We start from the raw sequence: 25474 nt of genomic DNA, 5'->3' as shown, positions 1-25474 counted from the left end.
TGAAAGCAGAAGTGTTAAGAAAGGACGAAACTGCTGCTTGGTTAGATGCACTTGCACTTGGTGCTGTGTCGTAAAACGCTCCGATATCCTTTGAGCGAGAAAAAATTGAGAGTACTCTTAAGCTCCTCCTTAAGGCTATGTCGCGATAGCGTCCCTTCAGTGCCCTGCGACCCTTTTTGTGCATCGCTCCGCAGATATGGATACTTTTCTTCCTTTCTGTTGAATTTCTTTGGAGGAGAAATTCTAGAGGCCCGTGTACTGTGCGATGTCAGTGCACGTTAAAGAACCCCAGGTGGTCGAAATTTCCGGAGCCCTCCACTACGGCGTCCCTCATAGCCTGAGTCGCTTTGGGACGTTAAACCCCCATAAACCAAACCAAACCAAACCAAACCAAACCAAACATAACGCTTAACCTACGGTTTAGATTACAATGCGATGGCACTTCCCACTCAAGTGCTCCTTCTCTGTCGCTTATAGGTTCTGTCTACATACCCATATATGCGGTATTGGCCGTTCTCTAGGTTCATAGATCGCAAGGATTCCCCATGCTACTCCTGGCGCAGTGGTGCAGCGGTTAAGCGATGCGTCACTGCTCCGGCAGGCCACAAGCCGCCGGTGAAGCTTGTGGGACCCAGGTTCTCTTCTTCCCGAGCAACCTCTCGCGACCAATCAAAAAAAAAAAAAAAAAGAGAGGTACACTCTCACTCCACCTGTGAAGGACTCGATGGAGAGTTTTTCCAGCGTATAGCACTACATTCCCTGGTTAAAAAAGCCTCCGCGATAGCGGATGTTTAACGCAAATCAGCATGAAACCTTTATATAGGAATTTTATATATTCCCTTGATATCTGTATAACCTGGCTTCGGCTATGAATAGAGTCTCCTTTCCAGAAACTGGACTATTCCCTTAGTCGAGTAAAGTCTAACCTTACTCTGACATCATTAGCAAAAAAAATTGTGAGCAATGTACAGTAAGGTATAGAAGAATGGACAAATTAGATTAATTGATTCGTATAGAAATCATGGTTTATGAAGCAAAGAAGTTGAGAAAACACGCGCCGATGGCCCCAGCTGGTTCCCCGCACGAACTTGCGTCCTGACGTGTATTGTGTCGGTCGTGATTATAACCAGAATTTTGGCATTTCTTGCTCATTACGCTAGGTACCTGTTTGTCGCTATAATTTTAAAGATTGGTTAATGCTCTTTTCATACAAACCTCCTTTCAACGAGGCGCTCTTTTCCTCAAGAAGTTCAACTTCGCTGCACGGAGCGAGTTGATAATGCAATACCCAAAATGGTATCGCAGATACCTTCGAGAACCGAGGAAACGTTAGTAGCCCATAAGAAACAGTTTCTTTTTTTGCGCAACAATGGCCCAAAGAAAGAAGAAAATACACCCAAAGAGGCCTCCACAGGCTGTAAAATTTTTGAAGTTAATTCTCGACGCATAAATGTAATGTTTATTGTGTCAGTGGATTTCCCCTGCCTATAGCTACAACCGGGCTATAAAGGGCACTCAAACTGGGAAGCCACCAACTGGGATTTTTCACCATTCCATCAAATGCCACTTCACAAGAGCTTTAGTATTCAGCTTGCCATTAAATGCGGCATCCGCGTCCAATATTCGACCAGCGACCTCGTGCTTAGTAGCAGAACACTTTATCCACTCAGCCACCACTGCGGGTTCCTTACCAATTTTGTAACCTTATAATTTCCTTGATACCCGAAATTTTTTCCCCTTCTCAGGGTAAGAGGGCCTAGCACTACGTATGAACACAAGGTGCCTGCATTGCCTCTGAAGCACGTTGCGCGACGGTGACAAGCACAAAGCAAACGCAATAGACAGCTGGCGCCACCTTTCCAAAGTCAGTAGCACTCGGGAATAATCAGTGCCTCCTAGCATCGGACGGGAGCGCAGCATGCAAAAAGTCAGACGCCATACTTCAGAAAAAGTAACTCCTCTTGCTTTCGGCAGGTGGCAGTAGCTTATGTGCCGCGCTTTTTGAAAAAGCAATGCGCGGCTTCTTGCGTTGGCGTAGTAAAGGATGCGAGGACTCTCGAGGTGTGCGACTGATGCAACTTCACAAGAGTCGAGTACAAGGTGTCTTTATGAATATAAGGATACTGACGCCCTTCAGAGTGCTATGCCATTATCACGTCCCCTCTTTCCTCTCTCCTTTTTCATTTATTACCCTTCACCTCTTTCTAGCATGAAGCAGCAAGACAGACCTGTGCCCTTCAGCTATAGCACGGAACACCGTACTGAATCATCATCACTGTTAAGTACTGTGATGCGTTGCGTACCATCGTTAACGGAGCGTTAGGATTTAATATATAAGGTATATGTAGTGCTGAAAACGCTCATATAATTTATAAAACAAAACTTAATACTGAAGTTACGAATAGATTTAAAATAACATTGTAATTTCGGTTGTAAAATATTTCGTATCCTAGAAATATTTATGCGAAATTTCAGATAAAGCTGGAAATTAATACCAGAAACACGTAAAGATGTACTAGGCGAGTGTAATACATAGTGTTTTGTTTGCAATCAATTGTTAAAGTTCAACGTTCAGAAAGTGATGCTATAATGGAAGTCAGGACAAGGCTCCGCTCCTCATTGATATTCTATATTTGTTTCACCAGTGGTTGTTCAGAAGTAACTTACAACATTAAGAAAACATTACCACAACGTTAAAAAACTTTCCACGGTAGCACGAGCTTACTTTCATTTATTTCATACACTGCCCCGGACCTCTCTTCCGGAGTTCCTGTGGCAATGATAAAGTTCGAATAATAGAACTACACTACTAGCTCACTTTGCTCGTGTCGGCAAATTATTACACACATGCCAAAATTCATTTACAAAAGCTTACTTGCTAATAATTAACCATTAACACTTTCGGGGACCCTGTGTATCAGTAGTAAAAAAGTGCGAGCCCAGGATGCCCATAAAAATCAGGAAACTGCCTGAGTGACAGATGCCTCATAGTTGTGGTGCGTTGTACAGCTCGCCTGAAGCCCTTGTGAAATCTTGTTTCATGTGCAGTTGATTGAATTTGCTAATGAATGTACATAATCTCAAAGTGCTTGTTGTGGCTCTGCAGGATTTACCTATAACTCTTAATGCTCAAATTATGAATTAACCAATTAAAATATTATTAGCGCCAGATTATATTAGCTAATGTACCCACATTCAAAAGCGACTATCAAAAATTTGTTGCCGCAGGTAAAATTTGAGAAATTTGTATGTCGCAAAATAGTAACATTAGCATTTCTTTCATTTCGTATTGCTAGTCCGAGTTTTTTTGAAAGCCCTAATCGAAGGTCGGCAACCAATTTGAAGGCCCAGAGACAGTGAACAGTTTTATCAGACAAATTAATTTGCCCCATAACATTTCTTAGGAAAAAAGATACGAGGAATTGTTGGACGCTGGCTAGAAATCGCACCCCTTTTTCCTTCGCTCAGCTTGATGGCAGCTACCATACATTTCGACCGAAGAGCGCTGTCTTAGCCCGCCTACTGAGAACATGTTGGCATAAAAAATTGGTTTCCGTGTAGTAATGAGTACACAGTGTGTAAACTGTATGTCGCAAATCTGCGGCAGTAGGCAGTAAAGGATTAACATAACCTTAGTGTAGCTTGTCCAGAGCGGATGTTTAAGCAATGCAGGAAAACGATATACGTTAACGTGTAATGTTCCATGAACGTTATGACCCACAAACACTGTTTTAACACCTGAACCAAACAGAAATAATGTTCCATTGCTGCTTGGAATTTGTCAAGCTGACCTGAATACACCTCTTTGTCCATACTGACATGTAGCCTTAGTGCTTGCTGTCGCGATACCATTGCCTTATGTGAGGAATTTAAGTTTAGTTGCGACGGCTGCAGTCTTTGCAGCGAATGATGAATAATAACCTTTCTTCTCACTTTGCTAGCGTCGGTAAGGGCGACCACCTACGGCGATAACGACGAACATCCTTTTCATAGCGCCGCCGCGGTGGCTCAGCGGTTATGGTGCTCGGCTGCTGACCCAAAAGACGCGGGTTCGATCCCGGCCGCGGCGGCTAGAATTTCTTTGGAGGAGAAATTCTAGAGGCCCGTGTACTGTGCGATGTCAGTGCACGTTAAAGAACCCCAGGTGGACGAAATTTCCGGAGCCCTCCACTACGGCGTCTCTCATAGCCTTAGTCGCTTTGGGACGTTAAACCCCATAAACCAAATCAAACCTTTTCATAGCGGTAGCACGGATTTTATAGTTTATTACAGTAGCGGGTCGTATACAACAGTTTAATTCCCGAGGGTAAAAGGCCTAATATTTCTATATTGTAGAGTTCGCTGCTTTGGAAGGCTTCATATGCACTTGGGAACCGATGGCGGTCTAGTTGCGAAAAGCAGAACGCCCCTTGCAGCCCTCTTCATCTGAGATAACGCGTGACTTCGTGAAATCATAGATAAGAAAAGCCTTAAGTACATCTAGAGGGGCTGGCATTGGCAAGTGGTACACAGGTGATAAAGGATAAAAAGCTATCACACTCACCTTTATAAGAAAGGATTACCGAACCAAGAGAGAGAGGGGGCTTTTCGTGGTCGCATACTCCAAGATAAAAAAAGAAAAAAAAAATAACGAATAAAAACATGAGGTCTCACCGAGACTCGAACTCGGATCGCTGGATTCAAAGTCCAGAGTGCTGACCATTACACCATGAGACCGACTTATTCCGACGCCGGGAATCGAACCCGGGCCTCCTGGGTGAAAGCCAGGTATCCTAGCCACTAGACCACGCCGGAGACACTCGACGCCGCAGCTGCGGAACGTTTTCCCAAGACGCGGAATGCGATACGCGAACAGCAGCTGCTGTGTGACGCATCGCGTTGGCTTCGGACACGTCAGTCGGCGCGCCGCATAAAAACGTCCCTCCGTCGTTTCAGGCGCACACAGGAATGCCGCTGTGTTTATGCTGCGCATTCTGCGCGTAATGCAGAATTACCCGTCGTTTACCGAAGTTGAATGGTAACCAAGAATTAATAATTGTAGAAAACTATCAACTGTTTCATCGCGTTATTAATGATCATTTCGTGAACGCAGGCGCCGGAAAATTCCGAACTTCTTTATCGCCTGACTGCAGTTTGAAAAGATATACTGGGCGGACGTCACGCAAATCCGTGCGCCCACTTCTGAGGATAAGATAAACTTTATCATGAACTCTCTTGATAATCTATCGGCAGCTAGCCGTGACGACATTAAAATCGCATCTCTAAAAGAAATAGGCCATGTACTGATTTCTGCAACCGACGGCCGACTTCGCGAATCTTTCCCGCAAAAATGACTATAGCACATGAGGTGATCATTCACGAAGGTGAAACTTATTATGGCGTGAATAACTGTAGTGCAATTTCGATTCTGCCACTTTTTTATACTTATAGAACTTGTCAAGCACATACGTATCGACAATTTTGTCGATGGAAACTGCTTCATATAAACGAATCAATATGGGTTCAAGAAAGGAAAATCGTCTGAAATGGCCCTGGTACAAATAAAAACATAGAGGTAATAAAAGTAGAAAGGACAAGCTCTAGACAACCGAAATATTTTTTTGAAGTTTTCGAAAAGGCCATTGTCTTCATCAAATATCATATTTTGCTAAGAAAACTCGAAGTACGCGGAACAAGGGGTGTAGCACTTGAAACTATGCGCAGTTACGCTGAGTTGCGTTTCTAGTCGATGCCCCTGCATAGTTATAAATCTCCGAACGGCAATAAGATATGATGTTCTGCAAGGGTCATGTACTCGGCCTTATGATATTCCTGCATAAATTATATTGTGAACATTTCAGAATCTGGTGATGAAGTATTCTAAGCAGGTGACACAAATTTATTCTCTTGAGTAATCTTAACGAATTTGAAATTACTTCTAACACATGGCTATTCGAGCTTAGTATATAGTTAAAGTTAAGCAGACTTGAACTGTAGGTGAAAAAGAAAAACGGAGTTTGTGGTCTTTTGTTCAAAAACCACGCCAACAGATTATGATATTATGCTTCTCTACCGTTTTTGTTACTTGAATGTGTCGATTCCAATTTCTTCCTAGGAATCAAGTTTCATACAATCTAGGCTGGAGCGACCGCATAGAAAACATCCGTGTTAAGATAGGGAGAGTAGTTGGTATGATGTACAAAATATGTTATGTGGTACCTTTCTGGCTGGAAAGACAGTTTATGCTCTGTCTCATAAGATGTTTGCAGCACTACGAAAGGTAGAGCTCTCTCGTCTAATCAGGATGGCGCGCACTACATTAGTGTGTTCCTATGCGCCTGTCGCCCCGCCAATTACTGACAGGTGGCTCCATCGATGTGAAAGAAGGCTTAGTAGTAATTAGCTTCTTTATACGTCTAGCAGGTGGCGCCTGATGTCTTCTTATTCTTTTATCTGTTTGTTTTTGGACAGGCGAATGCCCATTCCAAAGGGAATGGACCCACTTTTTCTTTTTTTGTCGCCACCTGTTCGTATCAGTTCCTCTGTTGTCACGTCTCAGTTATTTTTCAATGTTCCTGTCATGTGTATATAAATTTATTTTTTCCAGCGTGGTCACTAAACTATTAAGTTGTGTCGAATGCAGGCCGGGGCACCCGAATGTCGATGGTGGCGAAATGAGCTGCGCGAAAGTCAACGCACAAGCGGTCAGAACTAATCCGGAGTCCTCCACTACGGCGTCTGCCATATCTCATGAGAGACGTCGTCGTTCTCATTTTCGTTACTCTCCTTTCTATCGTACTGAATAGTCCTGACTTTTGCGCGCACGTTAGCGCGTTAACGGGGATCATCTCATCGTCCTCATCCGAACTTTATTAAGCACTGCTGGTTGTGTGGTCCTCCAGGTTGACAACAACAGCCGGTCCTTGGTAGACAACATCGTCGATGATGTGGTCCAGTTTCCTCATCACATCTTCCTCACTCGTAATATGCAGCACGTAATTCTTCAATTTCTCAGCCGTCACTTGCATGATGCCTTGCCAAACTAGAGGCTGCACGTTTCTTTTTGCCTTTCTGAGAGAAGCAATAAAAAGGGATAAAAGGGTTCCTGAATCCGGAGCCCTTCACTTGTGTGCTTAACAGCTGCTTTGGAACGCAAAAAATGATAGATAGGTTTATGGTGGTTTGACGTCCCCAAGCGACCCAGGCTATCAGGGACGCCGTACGGAAGGGCTTCGGAAATTTCGACCACCTGCAGAGCGCACTGACATCGCACAGTACACAGGCCTCTAGAATTTCGCCTCCATTGAAATTCGACCACCGTGGCCAGGATCGAACCCGTGTCTTCCGGGTTAGTAGCCGAGTGCCATAACCGTTGAGCCACTGCGGCGGCCGGATCGATCGATCAATCAATCAATCAATCAATCAATCAATCAATCAATCAATCAATCAATCAATCAATCAATCAATCAATCAATCAATCAATCAATCAATCAATCAATCAATCAATCAATCAATCAATCAATCAATCAATCAATCAATCAATCAATCAATCAATAAATCAATTTTAAACAGACCTATATATTACGCGCCTCAGGGCTGAGTTGTCAAGGAAAACCACTTTTCTCTCTTTTGAGGACGTGAAGATTACAGTAGAATTATTTATGAGTTTCCTAGTAGAGGGTGTGTAGCAAAATGGGAATAATAGGAACAGATTAGGAGGACCCAATGTTCTGTAAGTGCTGCTGCGGATGGTGATTATGTGTGACAGATATCTTTTTACGTGAATAGTATGGGTCCTAAGGAATGGCTGCTGATTTCATTATAGGCTGTACCATTAGAGCTTAGAACTCGCCCTATTAATCGAAAACACTTTTATGCAGGGATGCCCTTTAGAGTATGTATACAAGACAGTTCAGTGGAGCCTGCCTGTTGTATTTATCAAAACAAAAAGGCTCTTAGAGGTACAAAGATGGCAGTTGTGGCACTATGATACCAGTGGCGGTGGACATCAAAAAGGAAAATAGACATGCTGACTAGTCCAGAAGTAAGATGGCTTATTAGACTGAAATATTTTGCGCGGAATTGTTAGTGTTAGGCGACAGATCGCAATTAATGCTGCAGCGGACCCTTAGTTAAGGCCATATATCAATTCTTAGATTTCAGAAAACTTGATTTTGCTCAAGTCCCTGCCTCAAATTCCTAGCCACTTCGTGCTTTAAATCAAATCGGCGCTGCCGATAAGGGCCCGAGGAGTGCTCACAGGCATGCCAGCAAGCAAACAGCACTCGGCGGCAGCGCAGGTTTGCGTTAATTTCCAAGTTCCGACCACATAGGCGAGAAATAAACATTTGTAACATTAAAAAGGACTCCGTTCCATACCTTAGGAGAGCTTTAGTAGCAAGGGCGACGTCTCTCTTCTCAGACTACACAATACAGTTTGCCTGCTTACATAGACTTCCCCTGTGCTTATAACACTTCCCCTAGTGACAGAATCGGCGCAAGCAATTCTTATGATCACCAATCATCACTAAGGTAGGTTTGGTTTAGTTTGGCTTAGGGGGATTTAACGTCCCCAAAGCGACTCAGGCTATAAGGGACGCCGTAGTGAAGGGCTCCGGATATTTCGACCACCTGGGATTCTTTAACGTGCACTGACATCGCACAGTACACGGACCTCTAGTATTTCGCCTTCATCGATATTCGACATCGACGGCCGAATCCCGCCGGAGTTCTTCACTACGGCGTCCCTCATAGACTGAGTAGCTTTGGGACTTCCTAAACCAAACCAAACCAAACCAAACCTACCTTAGCGATTGTTGGCGACCATAAGAATTGCATGTGCCGATCCTGACACTGCGAGAAGCGTTATAAGCACAGGGGAAGTCTAGCCACACGAGAAACAGTGTGGTGGACAGGGTTTATCGTACATTTAGCCGCCTGATATGGGCTTTTGTTCTGTGGTCGGTTCGTTCTCGGATCGTGAAGCAGAAAGCGCTCTATACAGAAGTGGAACCATGAAGCCTCTTCTCGGCGATGCGCGAGTATAGTTTTATGCATAGAACGCTATTCTCTAGTATTATAGAGAAGACGACCCATCCCAAAGAAACATGGAACATTTTAATTTTTGATTTGAAGTATTCAAGATTCTGGTATTTAAATTTTCAGCGTTTATACTCTCTGCAGGCAGGTAATAGTGCCACATGCACTTCTGGCACTATTAAATTTGTTTCGAGGCGTTGTAAAACCCTTCGCTAATTAGGTAACAGGTGTCACCGCTACCACAAGAGTCATTGCTTTCCTGGTAATATTCAAGGCTTGTGGTTTGCTTTTTCCAAGAAGGGCCTTTAATATGCACCTTGTACCGCGTGTTTTGTTTATTCAACGGAATACAGAAGCTTCATGCATCTCTTGACAACGTTAGCAGATATGAATGCATTTACGAAGAAACATCACTTGGTGACCTCTATGTAGATTTCCTGGGTGGCTATTAGTTCCAAGATGGTGCCGGAGTTTCTGCGAAGCCTTCGCCAAGCTTCATCATGCTGCCCTTTGGGAGCACCTTAATGATGTAACTGTAAAATCAGCAAAATAAGCAGTGAATTACATGGCTGCATTAAGACTTTAAAACATTAACGTAATCGCTATTTGTTCATCCCGAATCAGAACGGTGGAGTATCGGATATTATGTGGCTTCAGACCCGATGCTGCAAGAGTTTCGAATACGAGAGTGCAGCTTTGACCGCAGGCCTGGATAACTGGCTCTAGTCTAGTTTAGGGATGCCTAAAGCTTGAAGATGAACTGGGGAAAGGCTTACTGTCTAACACTAAACTTCGTAAGCGATGGCATTGTTAAAGTAGAGTCGAAAACGTTGCCTTTTGTGTTTCTTGCGAAGAAGAAACATTTGCGCTCAAAATGTCCAAGTAGCTGAGGTCAATAAAAAATTTAAATTATTTTGTATGTGCATGAAGGGATGAACGCAAGGAGTGTTTTCTTTCAATGAAACAATACTAACTAGATAGGGGATCATATTATCTCTTCTTAATTTGTCCAGCAAGTAGCTACAAGCTCAGCTTACCTAGCCTACACCGCACTAATATCGTGCCCTTTGGTTCTGTGAAGTAACCCAAGGCACAAACAGTCTTGAATGCAAACATCAACTGCTCCGAAAGTTCTTCAAAAGTTTAAGCAACTTTGCGCCTCGTCGATGACGCTCGCAACCACAGCTTCTACAGATCGAACAGCCACTTACTTCCTGAATATGCTGGGAAAATATTGAGCCAAATAAGCAGTGATGAGGTAGGGGTTCCGAGAGATCCACACTTCGTCCATCTTGTTGGCTACAGCGACGGCGATGAGGCGAGCACAACGAGCAGGGTCTACACACCAAGATTGAGACGAAGGCTCCACTCCACGAAACTGTAAATGTCAAAGGAGAGTTGTGGTCATCAGTGGCTCCTCAAGAGCGCCAAAATCAAATGGAAGTACAGTATCAAAATGACTGGTACATGTTTATTTTTTTGGTGGTCCGTGTTTGTAATGCCCTGGCGATCAATTTATTTCTCCTTGAAAAGGCTTCAAAAGTGACCCAGTGCATATCATGGATGAGACCACTGAGCTGGTTCTTAGTTTTTCCGGCTGTATGTCACCTGACGTACAGGCTAAAACTCTCCAGCAGGCAGGTATAATACCAAACGTGCCTATTTACACCGCAGCTGGTCTCACATTAAAAAAAACAAAAAAACAAATGGAGCTTAATGAAGCAAGCGCGAATCGCTGTCATGTAGCTGTATGCTAACACAATGGAAATTGTTTCCGACTCTTAATGTCTCCTGTACGTAGCACAGAGCAAGCTTGTAGCGCCGCAATAGGCCGCATGATTCTATTACGTTCCATATTCTAGGTTTTTGAATATGCTCTCTCACACAAGTCAACCTGGTATATGTCCACCAGTGGCAGGTTCTCGAGTGCGTTCAGTCCCAGTCGTGGAGGTGTCATGTGACTTCTGTCTGCTTGAACGTCACTAGACAGCCGATGAAAGGGGGATCTTTGGTTGTGACATGCTGCCCCGCTGTTTACCAAGAAGCAGTTTACTTATCCCATTAATGGAACAAGTTGCCAAATAATATTACCTCATCGGCACCTATCCATTCATATAAAATTGTATTTCTATTCAAAGTACCCATTTTCCAACCCTCACTCGAGGTCAGGGGCCCACATGCATACGAGCATATATGCACATAATGCTAAGAGATAAAGACTGAATGAAGGTCCCTGCTGTGGCTATCTCTGTAATGTACCGTCGAACAGACAGCACAGCGTGCGCTTTATCTAAGGGTTAATGAACGAAATAGTCCTAACGTGCAAGACGATTGCGATGTGCGTGATAATTAAGACAAATAGATCGCGTCACCACATGAAATTTTGTTTAGGGGATAAATATTCATTGAGTGGATAAATTTCTTTTCATTGCTCAAGCTGAGTTCAGTATCTTGCCGAAGTACGTATCAATTAGAATTCTTCCATTGAAAAAGGGCATTGATGCCGAAGGGGCCTAGTTTCGTGCCGAAGAGTCCTGGCGTTCAACTTCTACAAACGAAAATGTGAAAAGCGATCGGACCTGTCTGGTAGTGTTATCTAGATCGACCAGAAAGCGGGGGATGCTGAGAACGTGGGCTGTTACGTCAGCGCGGCTTCAGGGGGGGGGGGGGCACAACTTTTGGGGTCACTTTTGTTCCCATAAGAAGGGCAGAAATCTGATTGCTGTGTGCGTGTGGGTAAAATGCCTAGTCGTTGATAAGCAGGGTGTGGCAGTCGCCATTGAGGGTTGATGTTAGCGGAGCTTTGCTGTAGACGAGTTGTCTCCAACTAAATTATGTTACGTTGTGATTGGTACTTCAGCCTTTACAAGCCACGTGGTTCGTTTCACGATGCGAAGGATCCACACCTTGTCAGCTGTAGCAGGTAAGGATTCCTCGGTGAGACGATGGGAAAGCGGTCCTGGACAAGCGACCGTTATGTCCAAACCTCCAAGCATCTTAGCCTCCGAGCGCAGTGCATCACAGTAGCCCTGAAAGACCCCACAAGCACTGTAAACTCAAGCGCATTTTGTTGCTGTGAGCAGAAATTCACAGGTACAGTGTCGGAATGTAGAGCGGTTACACGAAGGAAGCCTTTGATTTAAGTCAACAGAAAAACTTCAATAAACTGCCTTTTGAAAACACACTGAGATTTGATCTACATACACAATTTACGGAATTCTAGCAGCAAAGAGGCCTCGCTCACCGAAATCAGAGATTTTATAAGCTAGACAAGCCAAAAATTGCGAGGACACTTTGGCAACTAAAGCGTTGAGAGGCGAAAGCCGAGGACACTATGCGTGACGACTTCCGGTGGATGTGACGTCACACCGTTCCCGTGGCTATATTGATACCAAAATGATACATCTTTCGTCGATGTGAAGTGTTAATTACGCTTAATTAAACATTTCTCTATCTAATCTGACACAAATCCAACGTTTTTCTGACCATTCTGTGACAATTTTCACTATGCCGTGACGACTTCCCCTGAATGTGACGTCACACCGCTCCCGTGGCTATATCGACATCCGCGCTATTTCGACGCAGTTTCGACATTTTTGCCTATAATTAATTAACTAATTAATCTTCAGTCATCAAACTTGGCTTCTGGATTCATGTTTTCCTCCTTTCTCTGAAGCAACCATTGGTTTTCTTCTATCCTTTTTAATTCCAGAGTTATACGCGCGTAACACGCTTTGCTAACGGTATGAGCCATTAAAGGCTTTCGCCTCTAAAACTAAATACAAGTGTCGTCATTCCAGGCAGAATTCGCAAGCAAACGTGTCGACACCGAATTGTTCGCATGGATCCTAGAGGCACAGACATTCACTTGAAAACGGAGGCAACCAGCTTTTCTAGATCTGGACGTCATCAGTTTGAGCCTAGTGGCGGGAAGATGTTGAAAGTAAAAATTTTCAGCCATAATTTTTTTTTGCTTCTTAATGAACGTTACCATAAAGTGAAAGAGCCATATAATCAGAGTTAACTTGAGGCAATAATTGTATGGTGTTGCCATCAGTGTACCTTTAAAGTCGCGGGCACGAGAGTTTTACTCGATATGAGCAGGAGAAAAGGCGCGGTCAGCCAAGCGTAATTTGCAAGTAGTAGGGGGTTTGACAGCTGCCAAATTTCAAGCCCTGCTGGCAGTTCACTTACGTTCAACGCATGCTTGGAAGCACAGTAGATGGATGACAGTGGCAAGCCTTAAAGAAAAGAAAGAAAACGCTTGTTACCGTAAAAAAAAGGAGCCTCGTAATGCGATCGACAGAAATGGTGTTGCCTGTACTGCCTGTGCAGAAAAGCATGTGGAAGCGTAGTGTTTATTGCATAAAATGTCGTTGGGCCTTCAGGAATACTGCACAGGTGACGAACATGGTCACCGTTTGGGAAACATTTCAGCATTTGTTAAAATACTGCCGCTACAAGCGTAACGCATCAAGGTAATGAAATTGCACAACCGGTGAAATTTTACTTTCCACCGTCGCAGATTTCGTTGTGCTGAACGTGTTTATGTTCTCAGACAAAGTGGTAGGCAGCGTCGTCCAAAAGCGAATGCCTCAGCGAGAGAGGAGGTTTCTCCACGAGTGTTTTTTTACTAACTCGACACAGTTCCAAGGTGTTTGACATCAATATTGCGGTACTCGTAATCTGCTTAGCTTACCTCACTTGTGCCGTGTTCAGCCTAGCAGATGCTAGTCATTTGACTGACACGGTTTTCAGTAACGGCCAACGTCTGATTGTCTTGCGCAGTCAATATTGCCACGGACCTGGCTCGAGCTACCTGCGCGCTAAGCCGTGACGAGGACGAAGTGGTCGCGTTCGCCGCGTGAGGCGCGCTCGAGCTGGCTCTGTTCTGGGCGATTAAAACTCTCGGCCGTTCTGCGGTCCCCCTCTACGTCTACGACTGTTCTCCGTCTGGCCTGTGACCTCTGGTGGAGGTGCTGGGTATTCTCGGCTGATGCTCCATCCTTCCTCGGAGAGCCGAAGCACAAGCCCGGTGCCTCTTGTGCGAACCCCCGTCCATCGTGTCAGCCGCAGGCTCCGCGGCTTGTCTCCAGAATTCGGACTCCGGCCTCAAGAGAGCGCACCCATGGCTACGACCACGGCAGCAAGGTCAGACAGCGCTCCGTTCATACCTGCTTCTTTTGTGAGCCTGCAAAATCCCCGGATCCCGAAGCCTTTTCACGGCGGATACTCGGAGGACGCCCAAGACTGGCTTGATCAGTTCGAGCGCGTTGCGCGTTTCAACGGCTGGGACGACAGTGCTAAGATCCGGAACGTCTACTTCAGCTTAGAAGACGCCGCTCGGATCTGGTACGAAAACCGCGAGACGAGTCTAACGACGTGGCAGGACTTTCGTCGCCAGCTGTTGGAGACTTACACCAGCAGCGATCGCCGTGAACGGGCCGAGCGTGAATTGACCGCTCGCATTCAGCTACCAAATGAGAACGTAGCGATGTACGTGGAGGAAGTGACGCGCCTCTGCAACCGAGCGGACCCGACCATGACGGAAGAGAAAAAGCTCAGACACCTGATGAGAGGCGTGAAAGAGCAATTGTTCTGCGGTCTTGTGCGAAGCCCGCCCAGAACAGTCGCCGAGTTCCTCTCCGAGGCTGTGCTCATGGAGAGGGCGCTCCAGCAACGGTACAATTTCTACGACCGGCAGCTAAACCCTATCTCGGCTCTACACCCCATGGATGCTGCTTCGGGGGCCAATACAAGCTCCCTTCGGGACATCGTGCGTTCTGTGGTCCGTGAGGAGCTGCAGAAACTTCAGGGGATTTTTCCTGTGGACTCTCTGACTAGCGCCATTCGGGAGGAAGTTCAGCAGGCGCTCAGACCACCCGTCGCTCCAGTAGAGCCGCCACCACAGCCAGCTGCTTGGCCGCCAGCGACGTATGCGGACGTACTGCGCCGTCCTGCGCCGGTTCCCTGCGCGCCACCGTATGCCCCTTCGGTAGTCGCAGTACACGCCGAGCAGCCGGTTTCCTACTGGCAAGCTCGAGGACAGGCGTCGAGAAAGACCGATATTTGGCGTGCGCCAGACCGACGTCCCCTGTGTTATCATTGTGGCGAGGCCGGTCACATCTTCCGGCGGTGTCCATATCGGTCTCTGGGATTCCGAGGCTTGTCTGCAGGTAGTCCCCGTCCGCGGCATGCCGAACAGCCTCAGGAGTTTGACGAATACGTCACCCGCCGGCGTGGTTCACCACCTCCTCCGCGCCGAACGTCCCGATCGCCTTCACCTCGCCATTCGTCGCCTCAACAGTCCGGATATGGACCTGGTGCACAGCGTGGGTCCTCGAGCCCGCACCGGGAAAACTAGAACAGGCGACCTTTGGAGGCGAGGCCGCCGAACGCCGTATTGCCGAAAAGCTTCCACCGACGCGCCGACTGACCCTTCCCGAATTGACGACCACGATACCGATGACGACGACGACGAAGACGACGAAGACGGCGCCGACGACTGGGTCTGGTAAGACCAAGGTCTCCCTTGACATACCCGTGCTGATTGACTCTAAGGAGGTTAGCGCACTAGTCGATACGGGTGCGGACTACTCGATAATGAGCGGTAGGATGGCTAAGGTGCTGAAGAAAGTTATGATGCCGTGGGCAGGGTCACAGATACGTACGGCTGGTGGCCACGTGGTTACGCCGCTCGGAATGTGTACGGCCAGAATTACGGTGCGCGGATGCACGTTCGTGGCAACGTTCCTCATTCTACCTGAATGCTCACGAGACGTCATTCTCGGTCTCGACTTTCTTCGAGAAAATGGTGCGACTATAGACCTTCGAAATCGATTGGTTACATTTTCAACTGAACTCGCCGCCACCAAACCCGCCCCCGAGAATTGCAGAGCCGCACTGCGTATATCCGACGATGCCTTAACGGTGCCTCCACGGGCGAGTATTCTGGCTAGGGTCACTTGCGACGCGCCACATTGCGGACAACGTGTTGTTGAGCCAAATGTCTCTCTTTTGCTCACCATGGGTGTTTGCGTAGCAAGAGGGCTCGCCTTTCTATCTGACGGTCGCACTGAAGTCCTCGTGACCAATTTCAGTAATGAACACCGCCATTTATTTGGTGGCACAGCCATCGCCCACGTCGACCCTGTCCAAGAGGTGGCTGAGTGTTTCGCATGCCTAGAAGACACGCCTGGTGAAGTTGACGAAGAGGCAGTACGCGTCGTTCACATAAACGAGGTCCTCCCGCCCGCAGAAAGGCAGCAATTGCAAGAATTGTTGCTGCAGTTTAAGGACTGTTTTACCTCGTCGTCTAAGGTACGTCAGACGCCCATCACTAAGCATCGGATAGTCACGCACGATGGCGCGCGCCCAATACATCAACAGCCTTATCGCGTATCTCCCCGAGAGCGGGAGGCCATCCAAACGCAAGTGAAGGAGATGCTCAATGACGGCATAATCCAGCCATCGAATAGTCCCTGGTCGTCTCCTGTCGTTCTCGTAAAAAAGAAGGATGGCACGCTGCGCTTCTGTGTGGATTACAGAAAACTTAACAGCGTAACAAAAAAAGATGTCTATCCGCTACCTCGTATAGATGATTCCCTCGACAGACTGCGCCAAGCAAAATACTTTTCTTCGGTAGATCTGCGCAGCGGATATTGGCAAATAGAAGTTGATGAGAGAGACCGGGAGAAAACCGCCTTTGTCACCCCGGACGGCCTCTATGAATTTCGTGTGCTCCCCTTCGGACTCTGCTGTGCTCCAGCAACGTTCCAGCGAATGATGGATACCGTGCTCACCGGCCTTAAATGGCAAACATGTCTAGTATACCTGGATGATGTAATCATTTTTTCAACAACGTTTTCGGAACATTTGCAGCGGCTCAGAGTGGTGTTAGAAGCCGTCCGATCAGCTCATTTTTCTCTAAAGCCGCAAAAATGCCATTTTGGATTTACTGAATTGAAGTTTCTCGGGCATGTCGTCAGCTCCGAGGGCATCCGGCCAGACCCTGACAAAATTTCTGCCGTCGCGGACTTCCCGGTTCCCACTGATAAAAAAGCCGTCCGACGATTCCTAGGCCTTTGTTCGTACTACCGACGTTTCATAAAAAACTTTGCTAAGCTGGCCAGTCCTCTGACGCGCTTGACACGAGATGAGGAGCCATTTTTGTGGGGTGCCGAGCAGCAAACTGCTTTTGACGATCTACGACGTCGGCTACAATCACCACCAGTACTAGCCCATTTTGACGATGATGCCGCCACTGAAATTCACACGGACGCCAGCAACGTCGGTCTTGGAGCGGTTCTCGTCCAGCGTCCGAACGGTGTCGAAAAAGTGATCGCTTATGCTAGCCGTGCACTTTCCCGTGCAGAGTGTAACTACTCTACAACTGAGAAGGAATGTTTGGCCGTAGTATGGGCCATCACAAAGTTCCGCCCCTATCTGTATGGCAGGCAGTTCCAGGTTATTACTGACCACCACTCATTGTGCTGGTTGACAAACTTGAAGGACCCATGTGGCCGCCTAGCACGTTGGGCATTACGCTTACAGGAATTTGACTTCACCATCATCTACAAGTCTGGTCGCAAGCACACCGACGCTGACAGCTTGTCGCGTTCACCCGTGCAACCTTACGAAGGTAACGCAGAAGACGATGCATTCCTTGGTGCAGTCACGTCGTCCGACATCATCGCACAACAACGTGCGGACGACGAGTTGAAGCTGCTCATAGAGCATCTAGAAGGTCACCATCCCTCGATACCCTCCCACCTGGCTCGCAGGCTGCCATCCCTATGTCTTCGAGGCGGAGTGCTGTATAAGAAAAACTCCGCCTCCAGTGGTAAGAGTTACCTTCTGGTTATACCAGCCGCCCTCCGCCACGAGATCCTCCTCACCTGCCACGACGAGCCGACCTCTGGGCACCTTGGATTCACGCGCACACTTGCCAGGGTGCGGCAGAACTACTATTGGCCCAACCTTGCCTCATGTGTGAAGCGATACATTCGGACCTGCCGTGAGTGCCAGCGTAGGAAGACGCCGCCTCTGAAACCGCCTGGCATGTTGCAGCCTATCATGCCTCCTAGCACACCCTTTGAACAAGTCGGCATGGACCTCCTCGGACCATTTCCCTTGTCGTCGGGAGGAAACAGATGGATAGCTGTTGCAACCGATTACCTGACGCGTTACGCCGAAACGCAGGCTCTCCCTCAAGGCACAGCGTTCGAAGTTGCGCACTTCTTTATGCGTGCAATAGTGCTTCGACACGGCGCTCCGTCCGTCGTCATCACAGACCGAGGGAAGGCATTTACAGCTCAGCTTGTCCACGACATCTTTGAGCTGAGTCACACCAGCCATCGAACAACGACAGCATACCATCCCCAAACAAATGGGCTCACAGAACGCCTGAATAAAACACTGGCCGACATGATTTCCATGTACGTGGATGTGGAGCACAGAACCTGGGACCAAATACTCCCTTACATCACATTCGCGTACAACACTGCGACTCAAGAAACAACCCGCTTTACACCATTCCGTCTAGTCTACGGCAGAGAAGTGCGGATGATGCTGGACGCCATGCTCCCGTGCGTGGATGATGACTTGACACCAGATGCGGGCTCCTTTGTCGAACAAGCCGAGCAAGCTCGCCAGCTTGCTCGTTTGCACATCACAGCTCAACAAGACACGGACTCCAGACGTTACAACCGGCGCCACAGGGAGGTTACCTACAACATCGGTGACCGTGTGTGGGTGTGGACCCCTGTCCGCCAAAAGGGATTGTCCGAAAAACTGCTGCACCGATATTTCGGACCTTATGAGGTGCTCCGTCGTGTTGGAAACGTGGATTATGAGGTTGTTCCACGTGGAACTGTGGCTACCGGTCGTCGGCAACCACGGACTGACATTGTGCATGTAATGCGACTTAAGCCATACTTCTCGCGCGAGAGCGATGACGCTCCACTTTAAACTATGTTCGGGTTCTGCGTTTTAATTTATTTCTTTTTGTTCGTTCCTTTTTTTAAACATTTTCTTCCTGCTTTTCCTGTTCATTTTCTGCTTTGTACATACCCTCGCATCGGGACGATGCTCTTCTTTTTCGGGGGACTAATGCCACGGACCTGGCTCGAGCTACCTGCGCGCTAAGCCGTGACGAGGACGAAGTGGTCGCGTTCGCCGCGTGAGGCGCGCTCGAGCTGGCTCTGTTCTGGGCGATTAAAACTCTCGGCCGTTCTGCGGTCCCCCTCTACGTCTACGACTGTTCTCCATCTGGCCTGTGACAATATCATTAAGTGCAGGAGAAGCTAAATGCGGTTGTTCAAAAAATGTGCGCCGCCATTGTCGGGCGCGCAGTATAGACTCAGAAAATGGGCAAACTTACTCAGTCTCCCCGCCAGGGAACTGGTCACAACCACGTGACCATGCACCCGGTTATCCTTGAAATACTTCACGGCGCACCGAATAAGGGAAACGGGGCCAAACACATTGCAGTTGAAGATCTGTTGATCGACTTCTGTGGAGATTTCTTCGAAAAATGCTCGCTGGCTGTGGGAAGCACTGTTCACCAGGATGTCTAGCTGCAAAAAAAGAGGGTAGTGGCAATGTTAGAATAAAAAAACTGCGCCAGATTGCAAACTGTCCCTATTCTGAAAAAAATGTATTAATTTGAATAGGGTAGAAACGTATAAAGGGCTGCGGATAATTTCGAACACCTGGAGTTTTTTAACGTGCACTGACATCGCACAGTACGCGGGCCTCTAGCACGCTTACTGTGCGATGCTGTCGTACTGTGCTGTCGTACGATGCGTACTGTGTCGAAATGCGACCGCAGTGAGCGTGATCAAACCCCACACTTTCGTATACGGTGCGACGTGAGTCAATGTTAAAGAACCCCAGGTGGTCGAAATTATCCGCACCCTTCCACTACGGCGACCCTCATAGCCTGAGTTGCTTTGGGACATTAGATGTACAGAACAAAACCAAATGTGCCATGATCCTATTTGCTGATCCATTCAAACCTATCCACATTTTCCAATTTAGATGTGAGTAATGGCGACACCAATTTGGAGCTAGAATTAATGTCAATTGAACAATTGGGACCTACCTTTCCGTAATGTTCTAGGATTTTCTCTAGCTGCTCATTGTGCAACGAGAAATCGCAGATGTTGAATGGCAGTGCAATTACTTTCGCCTGTTTGTCTTTTCCGTATTCTGCACAAGCGAATAGATAAAAATTGAAGCAATGAGTGATCGCGATGACTGAAGATTAGGGAAGCAGGCAATCAGGTGAAAAGTTCTGGAAGGTGATGGAAACTGACTTTTTTAGTTGATGCAAAACGCTGCTTATAGCGTTAAATAACCTTGCCAGCAAAGATTCCCTACCATCTCTGAAACGTGCAAGATAAGATTGCGTAGAAACTAACATCTCTTGCTGCCATTCCTTGGCAATCTTTGTGTTCGCGCTAGAGACAAGAGAATATTAGCTTGCGAATTGTCAATGAGAGACAAATGACAATGAGACAATTTGCTAGGTATGTTGCCGTAGCGGTGAGTCATTGTTTTCTTCACTGTCTTTTCTTCGGGCAAATTGATGGTTATGGTGCTCCCAGTGAGTTATCTTTAGAGCAGAACTACTACGGCACCACCACAAAAAGGTGAGCAGCAAACGTACCCGACACACACAAAAAAATAATATAATAGGTGTAAAAAGCAGGTTACCAAGGCACTCGTTTTTGACGATTTCCAGATTTTCCTCGTTGGTGTCCGAGATAACCATGCGAGAACCTATTTTAGAGAACTCGTAGGCAAGGTGCTTGCCGATACCACTGGATGCTCCTGTAACCCATATAACCTTTCCTTTCAGGGATTCTGAAATGGACGCAAGATTCGATGTTACGTGTGTAATCGAGCGTGTACGCTTCGTGCTTTCGTCATATCGGCTTCATTTTATTACACACAGGCGTCCCCGTCGAAATCGGGGAAAATTAACTGTCTTTAAGCATGTGAATAGCTATGCAGGAGCTATTGGCTGTTCCTTTAATTCCTGAGAATGCTTCATTACCTAGTTAACAGACTCAACTGCTTGGCTAAATGAGGTGATATCTTTATGCATCTTTGACTGGTAAAGGAGAAATACATGAGTACTGTCGCCCCCGAAAACCATCAGCGCATACGACATGATCGCACTTCACTTCACTGATCAATGCGAGCCATGCGGTAGTTACTCATTTTTCCGACGTGCAGTGTGCGCGTGTCACAAATTTGGAGTCCATTTAGAGAGCCGGCGTAGCGGAAAAGAAAAGCGTAAGGATCAAGAGCGATCAAGAGAAATTTACCCATGACACGTGGAGGGCGTGTAGCCTTGTGCGTACTGAATGAAACCTTCTCCACTTCGCTCGAAGCGACGGCGTCGGCTCGGAAAAAAGAGCCTCGAATCTTCTCGAACCTCAGAAGAGAATAACTCTGGGCAAGTTGGTTGTTCGTACTTAAAAACGAAACAATAGGGCACAAAAGAAGACAGGACGAAAGCCAAGACAAGGACGAGCGCTAGCTTTAAATCGATGATTTATTGCATGAGCAGGAGCATATTTATACACTTGTAGAAAAATTCAAAAAGAGTGGAAATCTTGAACTCGCGCCAGCACCAGCCGTTCGCGCCTAAAATTCAAGCTCCTTTTTGGATAAATTTATCAACGACCCGCTGAGTTCCAGTTCGCACCATCTCGGAAGCTTCAACAATCTCTCTCGTTAGTTGGTCGTAGTGACAATACAGAATAACTTTACACTCAAAAAGTGGTCGGCGGGGGTGTGGGGGGGAAGGGGAGGGGGGGGGGGGGGGCAGCACAGTCACACGTTTCGCAGTGCCCCGCCAAGAGCCGTCACCGCCACCGCGGACCTTTTTCTTGTGCCCTTTTAAGCGATTTATACACCTGCTCGTTTGCCCGATGTAGAAGATGTAAATGTAAAATTGCAGTGGAATCTTACACATCATTCCCAGCCGACATGTGTCATAGGTGTTCCTGTGTCTGATAGTGCTAATTTAAAGAGCCCCCCCCCCCTTCCTCCCCCTTCTCCCCCCCCCCCCCCCCCCTCCTCGCTGTAGTCACTTCCAGTCCTGGGATTTATATGACCATACCACACACTTTTTTCCCTGTGAGGCTTCCAGTGCTCTCAGCACCACGAAAGCTCAGCGTGCCCCGCTATCAACAAGATAAGCTGCATTTTGAGAGGGACCTCAGAGAAGGTGATAACTTGCGAGCTCTATGTCCGGACCACGCATCACGAGATTTACCTTCGTTCCCCACTGCAAAAGATAAGTTTCGTGGGATGGTGATCTTAAATACCCGAGGAGCGTTTCAAAGCAAATTGTTATACTCACGACTAAGCAAACAAAAAATTCCTGGCGGTTTTAGCGTCTCTAAGCACTAAAGATTGTGAGAAAGCTGTTTTTTGCAGATGAAAATTACCGCCACGAACCTGAAAGCGCGATTCAGATGTCCATTGACCCAGTGTGCCAGTTATGCACATCTTTAAGTTTTTGATCGTCAATGCCAATTCACCCAATGTACGCCGACTGCCTATGCTCCAGTTCCGCGTTTGTGCAGCAATGTTGTTAACGCCAATGCGTATTGCTCTATAGTGCCTTGTTTCTGCGACAGCGTTGTCTACGCCAACGCATGGAGCGCACATCTCTCTGTCCCTACCGCCACATAGATCGAAGCGTGAATATTAGTTTGATAGCGGTATTAGTTGACGAAGAAGACGACGTGCAATGCACAGCTCAAGAGTGTGTCTATGTGCAATTAAGCTTGAAGACATCATCATCATCATCAAGAGTGTGCTGCAGTTTAACACGAGGCGTGCTCGGATACGGCGATAGCCTAGTGCTCACGCGGAGTGACCAGAAAAGCTGATCTCTTTACACCCCCGTGGGTTCGACTGCCAGTCGTGACCTAACGCGGCGCTAGAGCAGTGGAAGGTGACGCTCACCAGCGGAACCCTGGAAGACCAAGAGGCGCTGTAGTCGCCACCGCCAGAGAGTAGGCGGAAGCTACTGCAGTCCTGGACTGAGGACCCCACCAACAATCCGCTCCAGTCACTTTTTACATATTAAATGTTTATTATTTGCCTCTCTCTTTCGTTTTATTGCTTTCACTTGGTACAAAACCACAAACAACACAAGCATACAAACATCGAAAGCATACGAACACCGCAAGCTTAGAAACATCCCAAGAACTTGCTCGGGGTGGATCCATCGGAATAGGGCTGTCGCACCAATAATGGAAGTGTTGAGGACCATCGTGGGCCTAGCGGAATGCCGGAGTGAGTACAAAGAAAAAGTGGCAGTTCTAGGGATAATTATGCTTACTATAACTGACGAGTGTCTGAAAAAAAATTTCAGTCACCCTTTTAAGGCAGGAATATGTGAACTCAAAAATTTTCGGCTGCTCTCCTGCTGCTCTTCGTCCTTCCGAACGATTGTTTCAGAATAGTACGGCTGAAGAACTTCTCCCCTCGAATTCAGAAGTGGCTACAATGCCTGTATCATATGCCCCACTGCGTAAGTCGCTTCCCAGATCTGCTCGAACCACGTAACTGAAGTCTACTTATTATTGAGGGTGATTACATACCTGATTACGTTTGTACCCATGTAACCGAGTCGCTGGCAGCAGCTGAGAGCGGCAGTTTTACCACGTGCTGTGGAGACATTGTTTAGGCAAGGGCACCCCCCCCCCCCCCCCCCCAGAAAAAAAGTCACAGTGAAAGGAACACACACGCACACACATTGGCACATACACACACAGGCACCAAGTTTTCCTTCGTCCTGTTAACCTTACGGCGCCTGTGTGGCCACGATGATACCATGTCAGCGGCATATCCCATCCTGAACATCAATGCGCTTTGAAATGAACCCACCTTTTGAGCGACCCCACCTTGATACGAAGAGAAGCGTTAAGTCGGCGTCGGCGAGTTTAAGCCATGCAACGATGGCCCCGAGGCATGCTAGGGCAGCGCACAGAGGCCACGACAGCAGGCAGCAAAACATCGTTTCGTTCGACTAAAGCCGTATAGACAAACAAATGGTTCAGCTATGCGCCGGAAACCGAGCCTAGAAAGAGGATCCAGAGCCGCAAGTGTTGCCGACCGAACGCGGAGTCAGAACGACTGCAGCTGTCGTCGTGCCCGACTGCCTGAAAATCGCTCGAAACACACGACCGCACGAAGGCAGCGAGGAAGAGATAAAAATAAAGAGAGGGACAAAAACACACGCACACATACTGAAATACAGATGGAGACCCGCAAATGCGCGCAAACGCGCGCACAGATACGCACATAGAGAGACAGGAACGCGCTCACAGGGAAAACGATGCACACGCGAAAGTAGTTATACATGTACGACCAGAGAGGGAGGGAGATAATCTATTACAAGGCGGGAATGTTTACAGCTCCTTGCGAGGCATGCAATACCACCTACACGTCACTTTTGCACAGAGCTTTACAGGTATAAAGGCACGTGGAGGGCAAGGAACAAGAATATGGTTTATTGGGGTTTAACGTTCGAAAGCGACTCAGGCTATGTGGGACGGCGTAGTGAAGGGCTCCGTAAATATAGACCGCCTGGGGTTCTTTAACGTGCACTGACATCGCACAGCACAAGGGCCTCTGGAATTTCGCCTCCATCGAAATTAGAGCGTCGTGGCCGGGATCGAACCCGCGTCTTTCGCGTCAGCAGCCGAGCTTATATAAGAATAAGCACAAAAACTCACAGGGTGGTTACAAGTGTGTAACGATAATGTTTGAGCGTTAGATGCTTTGTGAGAACAAAGAATTTTGATATTGTTATCTCCTAAACAAGCGCGCTCCCGTCCAGTGGTAGAGCTCGTCTGCCGCAACACGTGTCTTCCTTTGCACCATGCCTCCGGCATAGTCTTGCCTGCATTCTTATATTATACCGGTTGTTGCAGCTAGATGTTCTGTAATTTTTTACTTAATATGTTCTCCAATCGGTGTTTCATTGCCATTGTTGTAGCGCATGAGAATAAGCTAAGGGGTGCTAACTAACATGCTGTTGATTTAATATTGAATAGTTAACTCTTTAACTGTTATTGTTATTCTCATTATTTAGTGAGAGGCTTGTAGCGTGCTGTAAGTAATAACCATATCAGGCTTTAGAATTTGGAAAATGTGGTCACAGAAATTTGTTGGGCCATAGCGCTGAAGGTAACTGCATTTCCGAAATTATAGAAACTGATAAGGTTATTACTTAAGATCGGTTACATGCCTCTCAATCAATAAGGAAACTAACGGTAATAGTTACAAAGCTAACTATTCATCTCTTAGCTTTATTTGATGCGCTACACCGCTGACTATGCAGCTATGCAGTAAAAAAAAAAAACGATCTTAGTCAGAAAGTCTCTTAAAATATTACGCGATATGTTAGATGAAAGAGCCGTTA

The 25474-nt window shown here is 47.0% G+C and overlaps 1 protein-coding gene and 2 non-coding genes across 3 annotated transcripts; all 3 read right to left on the bottom strand.

Annotated features, from left to right (window-relative positions):
• Positions 1–4644: 4644 nt before the first annotated feature.
• TRNAQ-UUG (transfer RNA glutamine (anticodon UUG)) lies at positions 4645–4716 on the bottom strand. The gene has a single exon. It is a non-coding gene; the product is annotated as a tRNA-Gln (tRNA).
• A 6-nt stretch (positions 4717–4722) lies between these two features.
• TRNAE-UUC (transfer RNA glutamic acid (anticodon UUC)) lies at positions 4723–4794 on the bottom strand. The gene has a single exon. It is a non-coding gene; the product is annotated as a tRNA-Glu (tRNA).
• Positions 4795–9466: 4672 nt separating this feature from the next.
• LOC149363465 (dehydrogenase/reductase SDR family member 7-like) lies at positions 9467–24069 on the bottom strand. The gene is made up of 8 exons (XM_089568557.1): positions 23935–24069; positions 20737–20886; positions 20123–20229; positions 19400–19595; positions 13213–13259; positions 11925–12047; positions 10230–10396; positions 9467–9551 (listed from the first exon to the last, which is right to left on the bottom strand). The coding sequence occupies exons 1-8, from the start codon at positions 24062–24064 to the stop codon at positions 9467–9469; spliced, it is 1005 nt and encodes a 334-aa protein (XP_089424683.1). The 5' UTR covers positions 24065–24069.
• Positions 24070–25474: the final 1405 nt, after the last annotated feature.

This window comes from Amblyomma mixtum, chromosome 2 (genome assembly GCF_055824585.1).
Source record: "Amblyomma mixtum isolate Tamu chromosome 2, ASM5582458v1, whole genome shotgun sequence".
Lineage (NCBI taxonomy): Eukaryota > Metazoa > Arthropoda > Arachnida > Ixodida > Ixodidae > Amblyomma > Amblyomma mixtum.
This window is presented reverse-complemented; position numbering and strand designations above follow the sequence as displayed.